Consider the following 23,241-nt stretch of genomic DNA (forward strand, 5'->3'; position numbering starts at 1 on the left):
CACAGTGAGTATAACAAGCATGCTTTACTGTATATACAGACTGATTTTACTGTTGTGGGTTTAGTAACACTTTAAGAAGTGTTTAAAAAAAAAAAACCACATAGAGTCAAACTGTCAACCAGTAGATGTAAAAGTTCCTTTTATTAAGCACATTGATCATCAGTCCTCAGTTCCTGGATAAGTGCTTTAAGTCAGAAAAAAAGGAACCTATTCAAATACAACACCCCACACTCCCCTTCATGTGATCCAAATGTATAATGGACTTTTTGTATTTTAGATGACTTTTTGTAATAAAATATGCATGTTTTTATGAATCCAGAGTAATTTTGATGCTGATGGGTTATCCTTGAACAACTTTAATTTTATTTTTTTTTCTCAATGTTCTGTCTCAAGGCTACTTACTGTTCCAATCAGGCTTAAAGATTTTCTATCTGTCCTGTTTTCTGGATGTCGCAAGGAATGGCATGCTTAAAAATCCACCATTGCACTAAATCTAATCGCAAATCGCAGACGCTCAGGGTAGCTGTATGCCTGTACCTTGTACAAGCAGGCATTTACCTGAGAGCAAGAAGATCCATGGACTATGAGAGCGCTCACAAGCACCCTCATAGTTCATTGAGAACTACAAGCTGTCAGCTGCAATGGCTTGGCAGTACTTGCAGTCATTCATTCACAGGGACCTGTGAATGAATGAAGTGGCCATGTGGGTAGATCCTAACATGGCTGCGCTGTGTTTACATTGTGACAGCTGGTGCGGGGAGAAGATCCCCCACTTGCTGTCACAAAGAGGGGGGAGAGGGAGAGGTTGCAGATGCTGGAACATGTTACATGTTCCACCCTAAAAATGGGTGGAACATGTAACATGCTCCAAAGATGAACTTATCCTTTTAAATTCTCAAAAACAAATCTCCACCTGCCCTTTTTATGTGCCCATTCCACCAGATTGGGGGGGACTTCATGGGCATTTTTCTGTCAAACCTCTGTAACCCAGTTGTGCTAATCTGCCACCTGGTCTTCTGTGCATACGTTTTCAAAGTTTATCTAGGTGGGTGTCCAATCTTCTGCTTATGCAGCTTTTGGCCTCAAGGTTCTTTCATCAGCTCTCTGAGGCTGAGTCTTTTGACCCTTGTTGGGCCTGTTGGCACAGTCCTGTTTGCCTCATTGTTGCTTGCCCTTCCTATTCATTGCTTGGAGATGTCCCATGGTAATTACTATGAATATTCTGCCTGTGTCCTGTACTGTACGATTTAGATAGGACTTTTAACTTGCCTGTAAATTCCAAATTCAGTATTATTTACAGAACACAGGTATCCTCCCCTCCGTTTCTTGGTTTACTCTCCATTCCTTGCTACTATGTTTGGGGACTCTTGGAATGTGGGGTTTCAGGGGAGGCAGCCAGGAATCTTATTCTCTATAGTTTTGCCAGTGTCCAATCACCTGAAGGTACACGCCTATAACCCATGGTGTATGCATTTTCAGTCTTTGTACTGTACTTCAAAATACAGAATTTACCGGTAAGTCAAATAGAAAAACATTGTTTTAATGGAATGGGAAAATGTAAACCCTGAAGTATAGCCAATATCTTTGTATGTTTGTACAGTAAAAACAAGTTACCTCTAATGCTGCTGCAGCATTTGTTAAATCTCTTACTTTCATTAAGCCCATAGTCTCCTAAGAATTGTAATTTCAGCTGCAGTACACTGATCAAAGTGAGTGGTTTGCTCGGCTTCTCCTTTAATTCAGAAAACCTTGCATTCTTTTCACAGAATGGAAAGTGTTCTGTTTATGGAGGAAGTGCCAATGATATGTCATGATCTCCCCTCCTGTTGTGCAAATATAAATGCAAGTTCATTTTTTTGCCATATGTTAATTTTAAACTTTTGTCAAGGTTTTTTTTTTTATTGGATTCTGTGCACCTGTTGGGTAGATTTACATGAACTTTGTGACAATAAGTGACTCAAGCAGGAAAACAACAAATGGTTGAAAAGACTTGTGGGGCAGCCTGCAAAAGTAGCACAAGTCAAACACTATAAACAATTCCTGCAGTGCTCACACACAAATCCTTAGAGCAAAAATGAATATAAAAGAAAGAAATAACAAGCATAACAATAAAACGAGGCACTCACTCTATATTGTCAGCTGCATTTTGCTTCTGAGTTGTGTTGCTTCAATGCTGCTAATGCACTGCAAGCATGTGTATGTGCCTAAGCTCTGGTGAGGTAAGAATCAGTGTCCTGGGTAGAGGGGTGCCTTTACAAAGACAGTCACTTTGCCCTGAATGGTCTACCTTGCACGCTGTTTGTGAAGCAGCCTCTGGTATTTTAAGTCACACACAGCTATTAACCCAGCATAACACAGCCATGCAAAGCAGTGTGCTTATGGTGAAGCACAAACACAGAACATCATGTAAAACAGCACACCAGTTAACCTTTTGGTCACCCCATATGTTAACCCCTTCCTGCCCAGTGCCATTAGTACAGTGTCAGTACTTTTTATTAGCACTGATCACTGTGTTGGGTGTCACTGGGGATTTCAGTGACACCAAGTCAGTTCCCCCCAGTGTCAGAATGCCCATCGCAGTCCCGCTATAAGTTGCTGATCGCCACCATTATTAGTAATAAAAAAAAAATCCCAGTGTGTATATATACCGCCATTTGTGAAAGCTATAAATTTCCTGTAAATCAATAATTTACACGTATTGGGATTTTTTTCACAAAGACATGTAGCAGAATACATTTTGGCCTTTTTATGACGAAATTTTAAATTTTTATTTTTTACTGGTCATGATTAATGGCAAAAAGTCAAAATTTATCTTTTTTTTTTTTTTTTTTTTTTTTTATAGCGCAAAAAATAACGCACAGGTGATCAAATACCAATGAAAGAAAGCTCTATTCATGGGAAAAAGGACTTAAATTTCATCTGGGTGCAGAGTTACATAATTTTGCAATTGTCAGTTAAAGTAACGCAGCACTGTAAACCAAAAAATGGCCTAGTCAGGAAGGAGGGTAAATCCTCAGAAGGGCAAATGGTTAAGGTATTAACCTGAAACAATGTGTTTGTTTTTTTTGCTAAAGTTTTTTAGGAAGCTGTAGTTGCTAATTCAGTGTTGGGCCCAAAGCTACCTTAATCAGACTCGGGGACTTCCATTACTATGATATGCGCATTCGCTCTTTCCACCTTTTGGTGCCTTTGTGCCTTGTTGTTAAGGTCATGTCCATCCAAATGTTACGTTGTGATATTCCACCTATCTGTTTTATTTGTACTGCTGCTTTGCACACCTGGATTGGGGGATTTTCTGCCATTTTTCTTTGCAAATCCTCTCAAGCTCAGTCAGGTTGGATGGGGACCGTCGATGGACATCCATTTTCAGGTCTCTCCAGAGATGTTCAAACTTGGTTTTAGCTGATCCACTCTAGGACATTGATTTGTCCCTAAGCTACTCTTGTGTTTGTCGTGGCTATGTTCTTAGGAATGATGTTATGATGGAAGATGAACCTTCAGCTTAGTCTGAGGTCCTCAGCGCTGTGGAACAGGTTTTTCATTGAGGATATCTCTGTTCTGCTCCATTTGGCTTTCCCTCATCTCTGACCAGTCTCCCACTCCCTGCTGCTGGAAAACACCCCCACAGCATGATGTTTCCACCACCATTCTTCACTGTTGGCATGGTATTGGGCAGGTGATGAACAGTGCCTGGTTTCCTCCAGACATAATGTTCAGAATTGAAGCCACACCATTCAATTTTGGTTTCATCAGACCAAAGGATCTTGTTCCTCAGTCTGAGAGACCTTCAGGTGCTTTTTTGCAAACTCCAGGTGGGCTTTCATGGGTTTTGCAGGCTTCTGTCTAGCTATTCTGTCTTAAAGCTCAGGTCCGTGGAGGGCTGCAGTGATTGTTTTCCTTCTGGAACTTTGTTCCATCTCCACACAAGACCTTTGGAGCTCAGTCAGAGCAATCATTGGGTTCTTGGTCACCTCTCTAACTATCTAACTAAGGCACTTCTCTCCTGATTGCTCAGTTTCGGCTGGCCGATCAGCTCTTAGAAAAGTTGTGGTTGTGCCAAACTTCTGTTTGAGAATTATGGTTGTAACTGTGCTCTTGGGAACTTTTCACTGCAGCAGAAATTTTTTGTAGATCTTCTGTCAGCTCTGCAATAATCCTGTCTCTGAGCTCTGCAGGAAATTCCTTTTGGCCTCATGGTTTTTGCTTTGATACAGCATTATCAGTTGTCAGGCCTTTTTTTTTTTTTTTTTGTCTTCTAGAGACAAAATCATGTCAAATCAATTTCATTAACCACAGGTGGGCTCAAATCAAGGTGCAGAAACCTCTCAGCACCGACCCAGAGAAATGAGAGGCTTAATTTCAAGTGTTTCAAAGGTCTGAATACTTATGCCAATGTGATATTTCAGTTTTTCCTTTTTCATGCATATGCAAACATTTCTAAAATGTATGTTTTCACTTGTTCATTATCGGGTACAGAGTTTAATGAGGAAAAAAATGAATATAAACAACTGTAGTATCAGACTGCAACATAACAAAAGTGAAAAAAGTGAAGGGGGTCTGAATACTTTATGAATGCACTGTACATCTCTGTATCACATTCTTTTTCTGTCTGTCTATTTATGTTTCTTTATTGTGTGTGCTCAAATCTACTGGTTCATTGCTCCTTTCGGTCTGTCCTCTGCATCCTGGGTTTAACTTAGTTGCTCGCTCTTCTTTATAACTCTGCATCATTCTCAGGGTATCCACACTGTGGGCTACCTGCACATTTTCTGTTTAAGGACCCATCCACCCGTACCCTGTCAGACAATGTACAGTGGATGATGCAGAGCTCTTCATGCATCCATGGATTCTTGCCTCCAGAAGTCATCACTGGGGCCAGCTCCTTTTTATAACATTACCTGGGCCTGTTTTTCGGTATTCCTATGGCAGACTGGAGTGAAGTCCTGAATGCCATATCGATACAGAAGGCTTAGTTGCTGGTGGAAGTTTGTCTGCCTAACTACTTGTAGGTCAGGATGATTTGGTTATCACTGCAATGCTGTTTCTTCATCCTGAATCTATTTAAACAATGCCATGAAGGTGGCCTGCATCTAAGCATCAGGGAGGCATCAGAAGTCTAGACAAGTAGAGAAAGGTGGACCTTATTCTGCTTGGGTGGAAATGCACATTCCATTCCTATGCTCTGTTCATATTCCAGGCTAATTGGCAGCTGTTGGTCATCAGTGACTGGATGCAGGAGATTGGTCTTCATCCAGAAAAGTTTCATGTGCCATTTCAATGGGTGGAGGGTAGTACTCTAACAACAATCAACACCCAAACAGATTTGTCACCAGGTCCAGTGACACTTGGGCCTTTGAAATAGAATATGGTAACTCTGTGGACTCCGTTCCAGTTGATCTGCACCATTCCTCATCTACTGCACAGGATCCTGGAGGAGGACATTCTGGTGATCCAGTTTGCACTTAACTGGTCTACGAGAAGGTGGTATTTGTAAATACTCTAGTTCCTGGCAGATTCCGTGGATCTCCCAGTTAGTCCTTTAGTTTCACGGGCCAGTATCCTGCTTCTTGATGCTGGCTTTAATGGCATGGCTGTTAAAGCCCTGGTCCTGGGAGTTTGGGGGCTTAATAGATTCTGTCGTCCCTATGCTATTCAAAGCTAGGAAGTGGATTTCTCATTAGAATCTACCGCCACACTTGGAAAGCTCACTTGCTTAGTGCCTGGCTAGGAAGCTCCATCCTGGGAATGTCAGGAATGGACTCACCACTGGTGGTGCTGTGGCTCACTTGCTCTGTGGGCTGCAGTACCAGCTCCTACCAGAGGGTGCTTTCAGCAGCCAGGGTCTCACTCCTGCAATCAAGCCATCACTTGAGGCTGATTGCAGGAGGTCTATTTAAGCAGGACCAGGCCTGCAATCAGTGCCTTGTTGTTTGTTTCCCATGAGCCCCTGTACCTGGTATCCTGTGAATCTTCTGTTGCCAATCTCTGCATTGTTCATGACCCAGCTGACCATCTCCTGTTTGACCCCTGGCTTGCCTGACCATCCTTCTGCCTGATCCTCTGTACCGCGCTGCCCGTGAGTTACTGAACCCGGCTTGTGACACTGACCATTCTTTGCCTGCTCTTCCGGTACCTCGCTGCCCGCACATTGCTGACCTGGCCTGCCTGACTACGCCTTACGCTACCCAGACGATCCATCCATCCCGCACGGATCTGTCCCTGTTACCAAGTCTGCCAGCCTCTTCACGTCAGGCTTCTTTCCCCGCACACCTCTGACGATGCTCTCTACCATTGCCGGACGTACTCGGGGGTCGCGACCTGGTCTGTCTGCTCCAAGTCCATCCCCACCATCAGGGGCCCTGGTGAATAAGCAGATTGGGACTTAGACCCCACGCCCTGAGGAACCCCGTGCTGTGGGCTACTAGAGACGCCGCCAGGCGGTGCTTAACAGTACCAAACGGCGTGCCTGACCATTCCACCTCTCCAGCCCTGACTACACCTGTGTTCCCACACATTTCTGGTCATACCCGGATCCCTAACAGGGAAGTACTCTCTAGGAAGCATCTTGTCCTTGCCCACTATGGGCTGAGCCAGCATTTGGCCTTGAGTACCAGTGGACAAATCTTAGCCCTGGCCATTCTTCTTAAGAGTTTGTTGTCCCCTCCTTTTCTTAAAGTGAATTTAAAGGTTTAATTTTTTTTCTAAAAATAACATGTCATACTTTCCTACTGTGTGCAGTAGTTTTGCACAGAGCAGCCCCGATATTCCTCTTCTGGGGTCCCCCGCCAGCGCTCCTGGCTTTTTTTTTTTTTTCTTTGAGTGCCCCCATAACTAGCAATTTGCTGTGGGGGCACTCGTGCTGGCTTGATCCCGATCCACACTGTGTGCGTCGGTCATCACACACAGTGCGGCTCAGCCCTGCCTCTAGCTCTCTGCTCACAGGATTTGATTGGCAGGAGCCAATGGCTCCAGCTGCTGCTGAGCCTCCTGTAAGAGGGAGAGAAGCGAGTGGCTGTGCTGTTGCAAACCGGCACAGAGCTAGATTGAGATTGAGCTAAGATAAGTATTTTGAGGAGCTGACATGGAAAGGTTTTTATCATAATGCAGAGAATGCACTAAGGTAAAAACCTTCTACCTTTACAACTGCTGTAATGACTTTATGCAGACTGTTACTGTCATTGCTCTCTCTTACATCTTAACACCCCGGTTACATCGGGTGCGACTTGGCATGCGATTTGCATGCCATGCGACTTGAAAATCGTATGCCAAGTCGCACCCTATTGTCCGCAATTAGAGCGGTCAAATCGGTGCGGTTCCGTACTTCTTTTGGTGCGATTTGCATAGACATCTGTGTCAGATGTCTTGAAAATCGCACCTGAAATCGGCATCTCATCCGACTTTGAAATCATGCAACTTCACTGTAAGTCGCACGATTTCAAAGTCAGGCTTGATATGACCCGGGGGGGATGTAGCTTTCTACACTTTGCTGTGGGAGACCAACTCTTTCAATTTGTTGTCCTGCCTTATATCAGGGACTGATTCTAGACACACACAAGGAAAAATATTGCTTCCAGCTATCTGATCAACCTGGCATTCTTTGACTTTGTTCTGCATAAGGCATGTGGTCCTTCTTTGAGACAGTTAACTTTTTGTTCCACTCCAGACCTTTGCAGCCCATATTCTGTGGATTTCCCACTACTTCTGTCCAGCCAGGAAAAAATCTCCCTGTCATGGTGGACATTCAACTCAATCCTAGAACCAAAGAAATTGTTCCTCCCCTTTTCCTTGGAGGTGGAAATGATACAACTGGAGCAGGACCTACTATTCCCTAACTGTCCAGGCCACCCATAAGACTGACTCTCCTACAATGGACCCCTCTCCTACATGTGTGCATTCAGGAATGCCATGGCTTAGGCCTACATAAACCCTCAAGGGGCATCCAGAAGTCGGGCATCCCTGATGAAAAGAAGCCTGATTCTCTCCAGGTCTTAATAATATGTTAAAACTCTCTCTGTCACCTTCTCGGAGGGAAAAGTACTCAGGAGAGCGTTCCCCCTTCTCAAGATCTTCCATGCTCTGCCAGAGGTGGGGAACACCAGATGTGAATATCATGGCTTTCAGATTCAACAATAGGACAGGATTGTTGCTATATCTGGGATCCTCTCCCTGCCTTTGTGGTTGATGCCCTGCTAAATCTTTTGTCCCTGTTCAGACTGGTGTATGTATACACTCCAGTGTACCTTATCCCTCAACTGCTCTGCAAGATAGAGGGAGAATGGATTTTGACAGTCCTAATCACCCTAAATTGTCACGTGAAAACACTTACTCGAGACAACTGTTGGACGAGTCTTTGCCTTTCTCAAACTGCAGACCTTTTTGTCATATGGTTCCACTCTGGTTCTTGGTCTCTATCTTTTAAAGGAGGAGTACAGCCAAAGCTTTTTTGGATGTACTTCTGTGGATCATAGGAGTGCAGTTTGTCTGCCAGTGGACTGAAGTCTGTCGTTGGCTCACGTCACTCAGCCAGTCTAGGCTGGGGAAAGATCCCAACTTCAAAGTCTGGATCCAAACCAGAGTTTGGAGTGGTATCTGGCTCAGTCTCTTAGCAAAGTGCTGAGAGAGAGCCTGAACCAGCCATTCCTTCCCCCTTCACAGCGCAGCGATCTAGTGAGCACTGGAGGGGGCTGATCAGAGAACGGTGACTGACAGTCCCACTCTCTGCTCAGAGCGGATAGGAGAACTCGGCAATCAGCGGTCATGTGATCGCTAAGTTCTCACCCTTCGAGTCGGTGGGTGACACATGCAGCATCGGATCGAACCCCCCCCGCTTCTCTTTTGATGACATGTCTATTGAAACACATGCTCTAAAGCAGGGGTATCAAACTGGCGACCCTCCAGCTGTTGCAAAACTACAAGTCCCGTCATGCCTCTGCCTTTGTCAGTCATGCTTGTAACTGTCAATCTTGCAATATTTCATGGGAATTGTAGTTTGGCAACAGCTGGTGGACTGCCAGTTTGACACCCGTGTTCTAAAGAATTCTTTATTCTGTCATTCTCACCTAGCTCAAAGCAAAAACTACTTGTCCTAAGATATAACATTTGCCTATTTTGGCTGTGGCAGAAGCAAGCACCTCCAAAACCTGGGAATATTCTACTCCTCACATCCTGTCTATCCTTTAGTCTAGTGTGGACCAGCATCTGGTTCTTTTATATTTTAAAGATTCAGGTTTCTGCCTTATCAATTCTAATCCAGAAACCTTTCTGGAGCGTGTTACAAGTTGCATGCTAAATATATGAGTAACATGTTTCAAAAATGAACTTGACCTTAACCTCATTGAGGATATCATCTTCCCTTCCCTCTGTCCTCAAAACTCGTGAATTCACTCAATTGCCTAATGTGGTCAGAGCTGTTAGGGTTTACTTAACTGTAACGTCTTTTTTTTTTTTCTTTCAGAAAAAAAATGACTGCCTTTTTGTCCCCACTGAAGGCCCCAAGGTCCTGCTTCCTACTGCCTCATAGCCAGGTGGTTCAGACAGCTCATTTCCAGAGCTTATGCCCCTCAAGGAAAGGGTTCCTTAGTTTGTTTTCTGGGCCCACTGCTCCAGTTTATTGGGTCTTTCAGCATCAACCATCCGTTTTTTAGGTCTGCAAGGTTGTCGCCTGGTCTTCTGTTCATATTTTCCAAGTGGATCTCCAGGCCTCTGCTGATGTGAGCTTCAGCTGCAAGGTGCATCAAGCTGTCCTGTGTTTTGGGTCCTTGCACCCTTGTTTTTGTGGGTCTGTTAGCTATTTGCTATATTGTTGCCCACCCTTCAGTTTATTGCTTTGGGGCATCCCATGGTCTATGACTACAAGTCCTGTACTGTACGATTAAAGCCTAACTCCAAGTTTAATGTCTCTTTTTAATAGTTTGCTTGGGTCAAGCTGGCTGAAATTAACTTTCTATTGCGACAGGTGTGGTTGCTGGTCACGTATTAACTGTATGTTGCCTGAATGCTGCTCAGTCATTTACATGGCGCTTTGTATTCTATGAATGAATACATAGCTTCTGCTGGTTGTCTGAGGTAAAGAGGCTGGCATACAATGTCATGATCTCCACCTCACCAAATCAAAAAAGCTTTGTGTTCATTCATAAGATACAACGTTCTAACGATCGGGACCCGGGACTCCCGATTCCGGGTCACGTGATCGCTGTGATAGCCTCTGATTGGCTATCACAGTGATCAATCACTGTGCAGCCCGGCCCCCTTGTTTTCTCTCTCTCTATGAATGGAGAAGAGAGATACATTGTATCTCTCGAACTCCTGACATAGAGAGAGAAAAAAAAAGTTTGTAAAAAAAAAAAAAAAAAGATAAATAAATATTAAAAAATAAAGAAAAATACCTAGATCAAGGTTTGATCTAGTTCAGTACCAGGGTTAGTGTTTGGGTCAAGGTCAGGGTCAAGGGTCAAGGGCAAAGGTCAGGGTCAAAGGTCAGGATTTAAAAAAAAAATTGGTATCAGTGTCAGTTAGTGTTCATGTCAATGTCAGTGACAGCGTGTTTTATGTAAAAAAAAATAAATAAAAAAAAAGACAAAAACAAAATGCGCACTGTTGTTTCTGGGCTGTACTACGGGTACAAACAACAAATAACATACACATATATGGTATTGCTGCGATCGTCAAGAACTGGAGAATGTATTTTGGGTTGTTCTTTGGTGGTAGGTTATGGTCGTAACAAGAAACACACAGTTAAATTTAAAAAAATGATTTTTTTTACTATTTTGGCCCAGTTTTCCTTTAATAATAAAAAAAAATTAGGAGCTATCCATGACCATTTACCACCAAATGAAAGCCCAATTTGTCCTGAAAAAAACAAGGTATAATCCACCTGGATGTACAAAGTAGTTGTGACGATATGTACGGTTTTACTAACATGTCAACGTTGCAGAATTGTGCTTAGGCATTTAGATTTGTTTTACCCTTAGGCGTGAAGGGGTTAAGGGACATAAACCATGAAGTTAGACCTATTGGGCAATGTGAATTTTGACTTACCTGTAAATTCCATGCCATGGAATACAATGCAGGACTCAAGTCCCTCCCCTCTGTACTTGGTTTCTCCTTATTGCTTGATACAATACTGGAGTACTGCAGAGTGGATGGGGTGAATTTACAGGTACATTTTACTTTTTTTTTTTTTTTTTTTTTTAATTTTTAAAATTAAAATTTTTGGCTTGGCTGTGAAATCCATTTTATTTATTTATTTTTTTTGGTACATAGTCCTGGGCACAGGTCCATTCACTCCTAATGCTTGCTAAAAATAATGAACATTGTTGTAAGCAGACATTATATGGGACTGCCCCAAGACCCGTGTCCAGTCTCTCATGAAGGTATAGGCATATAACCCAATAGTCTGTGACTACACATGTGGCCTATACTGTACCTCAAGACAAGGATTTTCCAAGTAGGATTGAAAAAAAATCCTATTTTTTTTTTTTTATATTAGCATTTTACTACTTTCTGTCTACACACCCTAACTCCAGCTTGGCTGCAAAACATTGCTTTAGCACATTTAGATCTACTTTACATTCTGGATTGTGCTTTAGTTTCACTCATACTGTTTGAGAACTGATCTGCAAAAGTAAAGATTAAAACTAAATACTGACAGTATTAAATGGAAATAATGGTCTATATAGATACAGTATATTTAAATGTGATTGGCTTAATGTTAATCATTCATTTTTTTTAAACAGTCTTGCTTCCATGCTTAGTTTGTTAATATACTGTGTGCATTCCTTACATATGCAGGCTCTGCTTCCTCTAATACTTCACCCTACTTATTTCTCACATTGTAAGTCTGAGAGTCAGGTCTGACCTGATTTTTCTCAATATGCAATTCTGCATAGCCAACTTTCTAGAAACTGTGCTCACCTGTGTGATTTAAATATGGCTATTTTTCTCTTTGGGTAAACTATGATAAGATATTAATGTAGTTGTTTGTTTATTTGCAGGCAAATTCTGAATATCCTGTCCATTTATGGTACAAATCTTAGTGTCTTGACAATTGGATTGAAAGCTTTAACTACCATACTTGCTTCAGGTAGGACATTTTACATGTGCCTATAATTATTAATATTCCTTATTTATGATCAAATTAATGTGAGCCATACAATATATCTTTTTTGCAGAAACAATGACATGTATTAGGCCGATGGTTCCTTGGCTGTATTAAAATAATAATCGTATGGCTAATGGTGTATAAAAAATTGTGTGTGTGTACATTATATACAGTTATGTTCAAAATAATAGCAGTCAGACATCACTAACCTGATCAATCACTGTTTTTGGTAGAAATGATATTTCTGCATGGCAAATAATTTACTAGCAGGTGTAGTAGAGTAATAGAAATCCAACAGACCCAACAGTCATGACATGCATGCTGCTGATTCTGTGTAATTGAATCACTCATTGAAAGGGGCATGTTCAAAATAATAGCAGTGTGGAGTTCTATTAGTGAGGTCATTCATTCTTTGAAAAACAGGTGGCAATTATTGCCCTTATTTAAGGAAGGAAGACAGCAAATGTTGTACATGCTGGTTACAATTGCATTTCTCTCTGAAATTCTGAGAAAAATGGGTCGTTCCAGACATTGTTCAGAAGAACAACGTACCTTGATTAAAAAGTTGATTGGAGAGGGGAAAACATATAAAGAAGTACAGAAAATGATAGGCTGCTCCGCTAAAATGATTGCAAATGCTTTAAAATGACAACCAAAACCTGAAAGACGTGGAAGAAAGTGAAAAACTACCATTCGAATGGATAGAAGAATAGCCAAAATGGCAAGGACTCAGCCAACAATCAGCTCCAGGAAGATCAAAGAAGGTGTAAAGTTTCCTGTGAGTACTGTTACAATTAGAAGACGCCTATGTGAAGCTAAGCTATCTGCAAGAAGCCCCCGCAAAGTCCCACTGTTGAAAAAAAGACGTGCTGAAGAGGTTACAATTTGCCAAAGAGCACATTGACTGGCCTAAAGAGAAATGGCGCAATATTTTGTGGACTGATGAAAGTAAGATTGTTCTTTTTGGGTCTAGTGGCCGGAGACAGTTTGTCAGACGACCCCCAAACACTGAATTCAAGCCACAGTACACTGTGAAGACAGTGAAGCATGGTTGCGCAAGCATCATGATATGGGGATGTTTCTCATACTACGGTGTTGGGCCTATTTATTGCATACCAGGGATCATGGATCAGTTTGAATACATCAGAATACTTGAAGAGGTCATGCTGCCTTATGCTGAAGAGGAAATGCCCTTGAAATGGGTGTTCCAACAAGACAACGACCCCAAACACACCAGTAAACGTGCAACATCTTGGTTCCAGACCAACAAGATTGACGTTATGGAGTGGCCAGCCCAATCCCCGGATCTTAATCCAATAGAAAACTTGTGGGGTGACATCAAAAATGCAGTTTCTGAGGCAAAACCAAGAAATAGAGAAGAACTGTGGAATGTAGTCCAATCATCCTGGGCTGGAATACCTGTTCACAGGTGCCAGAAGTTGGTTGACTCCATGCAACACAGATGTACACCAGTTCTCAGAAACAGTGCTTATACAATTAAATATGAATTAAGTTATTCAAAGGAAAGCAAAATCTTCGAACATTTTTCAGTTTATATAGTGAATGTTTGAGTTTGTAAAGAATACAAAAAACTGCTATTTTTTTGAACAGTCTAATATCCCTTTTCTTCAATTTTTTTTAGAGGAACACAAATTTGATATATTTTTCTTTTATGTTTTGATTTGGAATAGAATGTGTAGTGTTCCCAATGCATTTGTGTGTATGGAAATAAAAGCTATTAGAAGGATTTTGAGCTTTATTCACTTTTTTTCAACACACTGCTATTATTTTGAACACAAGTGTGTGTGTGTGTGTGTGTGTGTAATGCCATTAACTTTAAACCCCTACCTAACAAAACACTGGGCCATTTAACCATAGATAGACTTGGCCCCTTTATGACTACTCCTTATAATTTGCAATCCTTTTCATTGCCAAAACCATATCTGTCTATATCACACACAAATAGTGCATACTGGTTTCTCAAATATTTAAAACAGTCGCCCTTAAAGTGTAATTCCAGTCAAATTCTAACTAAGCCTAATCCTTCTCCCACTCCCATTCTAAGACTGTTCTATCTTCCCTGTAAAGAAAGGATGTATGTTCGTACCTATAATGAAGCTGCTGTGGTCAAGTCATATGATCTGGCCCCAGCGCTGGATTCAGTTTATAAGAGGGTAGTAAGTCTATGGCTGATGTCATCACCCTGGCTCTGCCTCTCCTCTACATTGAAGCTGGGACTGGGAACTGATCAGGTGATTACTTTATTGTTGCTTACATGGGGCCATGTATACAGTCTGTGGTACTTTTACAGTTTATCATAACTGATGGTGGTCAGGCATTTGCTTGAGTTCCGATACTTTACTTTTCTTTGACAGAAACAGTGCTTCTTATATACTGGTCGTGTGCAGGTACTAAGAGTTTCTAATACTTGTTTGGAGATCAAACAAATTGCTTGAAACTATCCACCTTGACTAACTTACTTTATTTCTCCTAATGTCATCTTAATTTTGGTCTGATCCAGTTGAAATGGAGGTTTTTGCCTCTGGTGGTTTATGTACGTCGTTGGTCTGTGTCCAGACTTCTAAAATATTTTTCCATTTTATAGATGTGATACATTTTTTGGTTTTGGATCATGATGCAGACATTTTTATGCTTATATTTGATGCCATGAAAATGTTCTTTGATAAAGAAGAAATTCAAATGTATGGATGCCAAGCACTCTACCTCCTTCTAGTGAAAGGTATGCTATTGTGCTTTTTATTTTTTGCTGTATAAAAAAGATATTCGTGCATCTACTCACTGGATTATAACCTTTTTTGTTACTACTCCTAAAGACTCTTAATTTGAAAAGGGCAAGAGAACGAGCCATGCAAACAAGTACTCTTGGTGGTTGAACTTTATTATCTTGAAAATTTTAGCTATTTTTGTGACCTATAGACTCAAGTAAACTTCACATTTTAAACAAGAATTTTCACCAGAAAGAACTTTCCCAGGGGGTACAAAGTGCCTATAGTTGAGCTAGCATGGTAGAGCGCTTGCCCCCTACCCCCACTTTTGGTCGAGCATGATACTCACAAGGAGACAAATCTCTCTAAAGTTCTGAGTGACAGTGAAGGGAGTGGTCACTTCTGGAAGCAGGCGAGCTCTGGATATGACACAGTGATTTACAATGACACAAGCGACCAGCAAGTCTCTTCCCAAAATAGCAGGTGGCCAGTTCTGAACTCAGTTTAGATACTGGCCAGCATATGGGTGACAGATGATGCTGTATAATTAGGAGAAAGAGAATATGCCATTTAATCCAGTAGAGAAGATGCAGTGGAACAAGTGACATATTATACAGTGTATGCTTAGTAGATGATATAGTATTATAGGGCATTGGTACTCTATGCCATTGATTCTCAACCTTTGTGAGACCGGAGCCCAGTAAATTCTTGTGAAAAGCTCCCATGCCCCAACAGTAAGAAAAAAAAAATATTCCTAGATTCTAGCATTATGTAGAGTATGCAGTGCAGCAGTCAGCACTATGTAATGTACAACATACTGTATTCAGTACAATGGTCAGAGTGCAAGGGTCAGGACTATGCAGATATTCCCGTGTTTGTGCTAAGAGCCCCCTTAAATTGGTGGTCAGTGTTCTGTGTAACCCCTTACACTAGCAGTCAGTGCTGAGTGTGCCCCTACATTGGTGTCCAGTTCTCAGCATGCTCCTTTTATATTGATGGTAAATGCTTGGTGTGTCCTCTCAAATAGCTACTCAGTGCATCCCCTTATATTTGTAGTTAGTGGCCAGCATGTCCCCTTAGGCTGGTGATCACTGTATCCGAGGTGGGGCATGAATGTTGCAGTACTCAGCGTCCCCACCCCATGTGCAGCTGACTCTCCTGCTCCCCCCTGTCCCAGCATTTACTGACTGCTTCTCCCTGCTGAGCTGCGACTTGGCCGCTTTCCCTATCATAGTCTCTGCATCTCTGCATTGTTTGTTTGCAACTTCTGTGCTTGCCTTGTAGGGCAAGCACTATACAATGCTGCAGGCTGCATGCAGCTTCCCCTCTGTTGTTTATTTGCACTTCTCCGCAGCTATTTACTTTCAATTTCTAAGAATTACATGTCTCATGGTGCCTTGTTGCCTGCAACAGTGATTCCTGTACTGACTCTGGCTCATGAAACTTCTCCTTTCACCACCACTGTAGTTCAGAAGGCAGGTTCTGTAAATTCTGTGACACAGCACTGCTGCTTATCAGGGTATAGTGAATGTGTCACAAAATTCAAGGACGTAAACATGTGGGGAGCTTGCAAACATCAAGGTTGTTCAAATGAATGGGAGTAGGCTAGAAATAATAATGTAATGTAGAAAGGAATTTATGATTTTACACTTTGACCATTCGTGCACTTTAACTGGCAAAAAACTAAAATATACATTATAAATATACATGCTTGCAAACTACTTTGTGTACAAAATACCCCACTAAAGGTGAGGAAGATGCAGTATTTCTCTCATCACTCTATTAGTTCCATGCTTAGAAACCCTAGGCTTTTGTGTTACAGTGATCCAAAATTTAATAATACTGTGTTCATCTCTTAATTCTAATTGCACTGTATGTGATGCAGTGCAGCACATCTTCATCAGCTGAATAATTTTAACTGTTCATCACTTAAAGTAGAGCTATAGGCAAAATTTTTTTTATTTTGGATAGAATAAGGGGGAAGGGGGTTATAACCCACTGTCAGTTTTTTTTTTTTTTTTTTTTTGTGTGTCCCTTTTGGGTAGATTTACCTTGATGTCCTGGCTAAAACCGGAAGCAAGAGGAAATCCCTGTAAATTACAGAAATCCAGTGGGGCCCCTATGTCACAGAACTAGTGTCCTCATTGGAAGATTTCCATTCTATTACTTTTCTGGGGACAACCCAAAATTTAGTATACTTTCACTTTTGAGGATAACGGTAAACAGAACAAATAGAGAGGGTGACCCTCCCTAACGGGGACAGAGATAGCAATAAAAACAGGTGTTCTGTTGCATCTCTACTGTATCAAAAACTAAAAATGTTTTGTGCCTTTTTAGTTATACTTTTAAGTGCATCTCTAAGCAAAATGGTTTCCCTTTTAGTTTTGGATAGGAGGAATGGTTAGAACCCCTGTTTATTTTTTCTTTATCACTGTTTTGAGGGCCCATTTTGGAAGATAGTACCTAATTTCTTGTTGTAGTGAAAGTGTTGTTGCCAGACAGGAATTGAGGGCAAATCTCTTTTGACAGGGACAAAGTGGCAATAAAAAACACTCTTTTATTAGGGTAGTTGGGAAGGCAGTAATCCCTATTTTTGGAGATTTGTTTGCTTTTTGCCACAATGTTGTCACAATGATAAAAAATGAAGGGAAATCTCCTTCCCAGTAGGTCTCAAGTGGTGAAAGAAAAAAAATATGGGTTTCTAAAGGTTTTTTTCTACTTTATCCAAATCTTAAATGCTAAGTTCACCTTTTTACACAAACTGACCCATGAAGACAAGGGATCCCAGTAGTTTAACATGCAGTTTGCCATTTGTAAAAATATTGTTTACTACAAATGTCATACTTCTAGGCCTTTTCTGTCACCCAGGAAGCCTCTCTGAAATACTGCCAGTATTAACATTTCTACAATCCTGGCTTATCTTTAGGACATGGCAATTGTGTCCTCAAAAGCAGGAGTGAGCTTTCTTCCTAGTTCAGCAGCTAAGCAGTGCATTCTCTCCTGTTGGAGCAAAGACTCTCCAGTCACACATCCCCACCAAGATTTTCACACTTGGCAAAAAAAATGGCCACCATGCGACAAATGTTTTAGGACCACTAAAACAATGACCAGTTTAGTTGTTTTCAAAGAAGAAGGCCATTTTGTTCTAGTCCATATCCTTGAAATAGGTCAGTAGTAGTGGAAGTATTTCAGTCAGGCTTCTTGGGTAACAGAAAACACCCACAGGTATGGCATTTGCAATAGAAAGTATTTCTAAAAATATCAGTGTGCATTTTAAACCACTGGAGCCCCTTTTCTGCAAGGACCAGTTAATGTAAAAAGTGAATCTGGGCTCTAAAAAATGGCTAGAGATGCACTTTTGAACTCCTATTGTCATTTTCAGAAACCATGGAAAAAAAATGCTACTTATAGTAAGGGATGAGCTTGTGTGTTCCAAACCCTTAACAAGCATATATAATAAAACACTTTAATATTTTTACTGAGCAAAATAGAGCAAATGAGAAAGCTCATTCTTTAAGAGTAAAAAGCTATTGAAGAGCGCTTTAAAGTCACAGACGCCATATATTTGTGAAATATTTATCAGGGTAGTATTAAAGACCTTGATAAACAGTACATGCTATAAGAAATACTTTTTGGATTGTTGGGCTCACATTCTGGCAGGCTTGACAAAGGGGATCCGCTCTGCAATGCATTGTCATTCCTAGAAGCTGCTCTGAGAGACTGTCTGCAGAAAATGGCGTTTTTGAAATATGCTGTCAGTGAGAGGGCACAAGCCAGGTTAATTATGCTCAGTCTGCTTAGTTTTCTATGCTGTGTCTGAACCAGATAAGGCATAGAGAGCATAACAGCTTATGCGTTTTGATTTGGTTCACTCTGTCTGCCTCTTGCTCAACTGAAAGCAAGGAAGAAGGCTGTTAACCCTGTGTCTGCCAGGGTTAAAAATTGGGGACATAGACATGAGCTTTCCCTACCTATACGTAGGCTTTGTTTCAATACTGTGTGCACAGCACAGGCAGAGAAAGGCATGTGAGCTGTTTGCCAGATTACATATCCCATACACCAGGTCCAATCTGGAAGGCATCTGCACTATATTGAAATTGCGATCCCTTTTTGTTAGGCTCTGAACCAATTTCAGTTTCTATTTCTCTCAGAAATAGAAACGGACACAATGGATCTGAAGTAGGTCTGTCTGCTTTAATGTGGTGCACGCCACTTGCACCAGTTTTCCCGCATTATAGCTCTGGAGAAGTCTTTAATTCCCCTCAATATATTGGGTTACAGAAAATAACTAAAAAATGGATTTACCATTTAAACATTTAGTTTACCCTATAGGATACCATGTAGATTTGTTGTGTCCCTTTTGCAATGTTTAGTAATATACAAGTTGTAAGAAATGCATTTTTCATATGGTTGACATTCAGTATTTATATAAGCTTGTTTTCCTTTTTATTCATCAGTTCCAGATGAACAACTGACAGAGTTTGTTGAGAGCAAAGATCATTTAATAATCTTGAAAGTGCTGGCAGAATTTAAGGATACAGAATGTGTTACTTTGCCAGCTTTGCGTGTACTGCTTCCACTGGCGACACCCTGTAAGTTAATGGCATATATACTGGTATATCTGTTTTGTGCTCCTTAAGGTTAAATTTTAAAGGAAGAAAGTATTTTTTGCACATACAGGCTGCAGAGCAAAGCATAAAGATCACATCCATATGATGTACGCTGGTGGCAGCAAATGGGTTAATAGCTAAGTCCACCTTTTTTCAAAAGAATAATAAATGCACATACAGTATATTTATAGAAGATAAAGTGTGCATTTATTATTTTGAAAATCAACCTGAAAAGTATTGCAGCTGATCAGTGGATTTAAGGTGGACTACAAGTGCGGTGATCACTGCAGTTGTGTTCCATTGAGAAGTACAAATCCCTTTGCCACGGTGGCAATTCATTCACTTGCAGTTCATTCACTCACAGATCCCTGTGAATAAATGACATACAGCCATGCTGATTTCAAATCTGACAGCTTCCGTGGCTGAGGTGATCCCCCGCATGCTATCAAAGGTTAGGCATTTTGAGGGTAAGGGGGAGGTCACATTTGCACCTAAATATGGGTGTAACATGGTGCAAAAGGTGGAACTTGCATTTGCAGAGCATCTGGACACATACAAACCATATATGATATATTGAAATCAACTCAAGAATGAAAAGATACTTTATTACATGTATTAAGTTACAGAATACAGTGATACCTCAGTTCACAAACTTAATTCGTTCCATGACTCTGGTCGCAAACCAAACTGATTGCGAACCGAGGCAAATGTTTCCATAAGGTTCAATGTAAATCAGGTTAATCCCTTCTGACCCCTACGAATGTGGCCGGTGAACCGAATTTGGTTGGCAACCTAATCAAATTTTCCCATAAGGTTCAATGTAAATAAGGTTAATCCGTTATGAATTTTTTTGTTTTTGAACCCTAAAAATATGAAACCATGTACAGTACAGTATGAAGAGCGAGAATACTAATCTTGCTTGACACGACTTCTGACGTGGAGGATAGGAAAACAACTGGGAGACGGTTATTGTTTGGAGGGAGAGTCCCCCTCTATAAAGACATTGGGGAGATCTCCTTCAGGGGTTTTCTCTGTTCTTTGTCTTTTTAGTTGCAGGCTCAGTTTTGGTGAAAAATCTGTCCAATGTCACTCGTCTTTTCCTGCACTGCATAACCCTCCGGAAATGAGACCACATTATCGTTCATTAGACTCAACACTCTGTTCATTAGTTATGTTGGAGTGGTGCTTCTCAAAAAAATCATGGCACTCATTCCATTTTTCCATAATGGATTTTATGGCATCATTGCTAACTTCCTCCCTGTCTTTCTCTTCCTCAGTGGAATGCTCCTCAGTAAGTGCCTTCTGCTGCTCACTGTGGAGTTCAGAAAGTTCCGTGGTCAGCTCCTCCTTATGTTCCTCAACAAGCTCTGTCTGCATCATCAACATCCAGACCCATACTCTTGTCCATGGACAAAATCTCCTCTACTAGCTCTGCATCAGACCCTTCAAAGTCACGTTCGGTATCACATTCTGGCCACAGTTTCCTCCAGGCTGAGTTTAAGGTTCAGTGAGTGACATATTCCCAGGCTTTGTCAATGAGGTTGATGCAGTGGAGAACATTGAAATGTTTTTTCCAGAATTCTTTCAAGGATGTCTCTTCAGTGACATTAAAACACCTAGTGAAGAGCGCCTTTGTGTACAGCTTCTTGAAGTTGTAGATCACTTGCTGGTCCATGGGCTGCAGAAGAGGTGTCGTGTTGGGGGGGAGGAACTTGACCTTTATGAAATCATACTCCGCTTCCATACTATCCGCCAAGGCTGGAGGGTGTGCTGGGGCATTGTCCGTCAGAAGGAGGCACCTTTCAGGCAGTTGGTTTTCAGATATTTTCTTACGGTGGGTGCGAACACCGCATGCAGCCATTGCATGAACAATTGCTTTGTGACCCAAGCTTTCGCATTGGCCCTCCACATGACAGGCAGTCTGACCTTGTTCACATTCTGTTCCCTGAATGCATGAGGGGTCTGGAAATGGTACATCAGTAGTGGCTTCATCTTCAGATTGGCGCTTGCATTCGCACACAGCATAAGGATCAATCTGTCCTTCATGGGCTTGTGTCCCAGCAGTGCCTTTTCCTCCTGCGTGATCTAGGTTCTGTTCAGCATTTTTTTCCACAAGAGTCCTGTTTCATCACAGTTGAACACTTGTTGAGCGACGTATCCTTCTGCCTTTATGAATTCCGCTAATTCTTTCTTGTAGGCTTCTGCAGTGCCCTTATCAGAACTGGAAGCTTCATCATGTCTTGTCACACTGTGGATGCCACTTGTCTTGTGGAGTTTTCCAAACCACCCTCTACTGGCTTTAAATTCTTCATTTGCTGCACTTGTAGAGGGTTTTTTTAGCAGTAAATCACTGTGCAATTTCCTGGCTTTTTTAAAGATCATAACTTCGCGAACGCTATCATCTGTCAGCTGTTTCTCATTCAACCACACTAAGAAAAGTTTTTCCACCTCTTCCAGCACTTGCGTCCTCTGCTTGGTTAACATCGTTACTCCTTTTGCCACATCAGTTCCTTTTGATGGCAGCTTTCTTATTCTTCAAAATTGTCGAGATTGTTCACCATCTTGTACTGCAAGGCCAGATCAGTCACAGGAATACCACAGTCATGCTTTTCTACAATTTCCTTCAACTCAATGGTTATTTTCTTCACAACCTTGTTCTTACAATTCTTGCTCTGCACATTCTTGTCACCTTCATTACTGCTCTGCACATTCTTGTCACCTTCATTACTGCTCTGCACATTCTTGTCACCTTCATTACTGCTCTGTGCGTTCTTGTCACCTTCATTACTGCTCTGCGCGTTCTTGTCACCTTCATTACTGCTCTGCGCGTTCTTGTCACCTTCATTACCGCTTCTGCAAGTTCTTGTCACCTTCATTACCGCTCTGCATGTTTTGGGCACCTTGATTACCACCCTGCACTTTCTTTTCAGCAACATGCTTGCTCTGCACATTCTTGTCACCTTCATTACCGCTCCACACTTACTTCTTACCACCATGCTTTCTCTGAATTTTCTTTTGAGCCATACTGGATGTCTGGTACAGTATATGCTAAAAAGCACACAAAAAAGCTTTACAAGTGTGCACAGGGATGTACAATACAGTACTGTATAGTATGTGCTAAAAAGCACACCAAAAAGCTTCTTAGTACTGTAAGTGTCTTCACAGTGCACTTTCAGTGTCTGTTTCTGACCGTGATCTTGCCCAAAGGAAGTCACAACCACAACGAGTTGCGGCTCGAGTTCGTCAACTGAAGCAGAGTTGGCAAACTGAAGCACATTTTTGCAAACTCTTCTGTTCGCTAACGAAGTTCGTAAATAGAAGCGTTTGTGAACTGAGGTATCACTGTATAGTCCTTTTTAAATGCTCTTACATATATACATGAATAATATTTGTTTTATTTTGTCATTTTATTCAGTTATGTAATTATGCATGGCAGCTGTGTATGTATGTCTTAATATTCAGGTTTTGCTTTCTGCTTAGTGGTACAGCACTGCTGTTACTTTACTTGGTGTAAGTTTTTATAGTCATTGCTCTGTCGTTTGACTTTCTTTGAGAACAGCATCCATAACTTTTGTGAGTTGTGTATTCTTTAAATTTGTTTTTGCACAGCAGTCATTCTTGTTTCATTATGTTTAAATGCATTGTTTTGACATCCAGAGAAGGAACCTATAACTTTCCAAAATTTTAAAAATTAGATAACTTCAGGATAAACCCAATTCATTTTTATTGCACATACACTATACACAAATCACATTTATCCTTTAGAAAGTAGATAACTTATGTATATTTTATTTACTGTATGTTC

General features: G+C 41.2%; 1 protein-coding gene across 6 annotated transcripts in view; it reads left to right on the forward strand.

Annotated features, from left to right (window-relative positions):
* The window catches only part of LRRK2 (leucine rich repeat kinase 2), a 362,321-nt gene that overhangs the window by 34,616 nt on the left and 304,464 nt on the right, over positions 1–23,241 (forward strand). For all 6 annotated transcript variants that reach the window (XM_089685047.1, XM_089685063.1, XM_089685038.1 and 3 more), the window contains 3 exons: positions 11,994–12,082; positions 14,706–14,840; positions 19,284–19,418. In XM_089685047.1, the coding sequence (XP_089541173.1) occupies positions 11,994–12,082; positions 14,706–14,840; positions 19,284–19,418 (359 nt within the window). The remainder of the gene's footprint in view (positions 1–11,993; positions 12,083–14,705; positions 14,841–19,283; positions 19,419–23,241) is intronic.

This window comes from Staurois parvus, unplaced genomic scaffold (assembly GCF_062004578.1).
Source record: "Staurois parvus isolate SC_StPar_1 unplaced genomic scaffold, SC_StPar_1.0 ptg000019l, whole genome shotgun sequence".
In the NCBI taxonomy this organism is placed as follows: Eukaryota; Metazoa; Chordata; class Amphibia; order Anura; family Ranidae; genus Staurois; species Staurois parvus.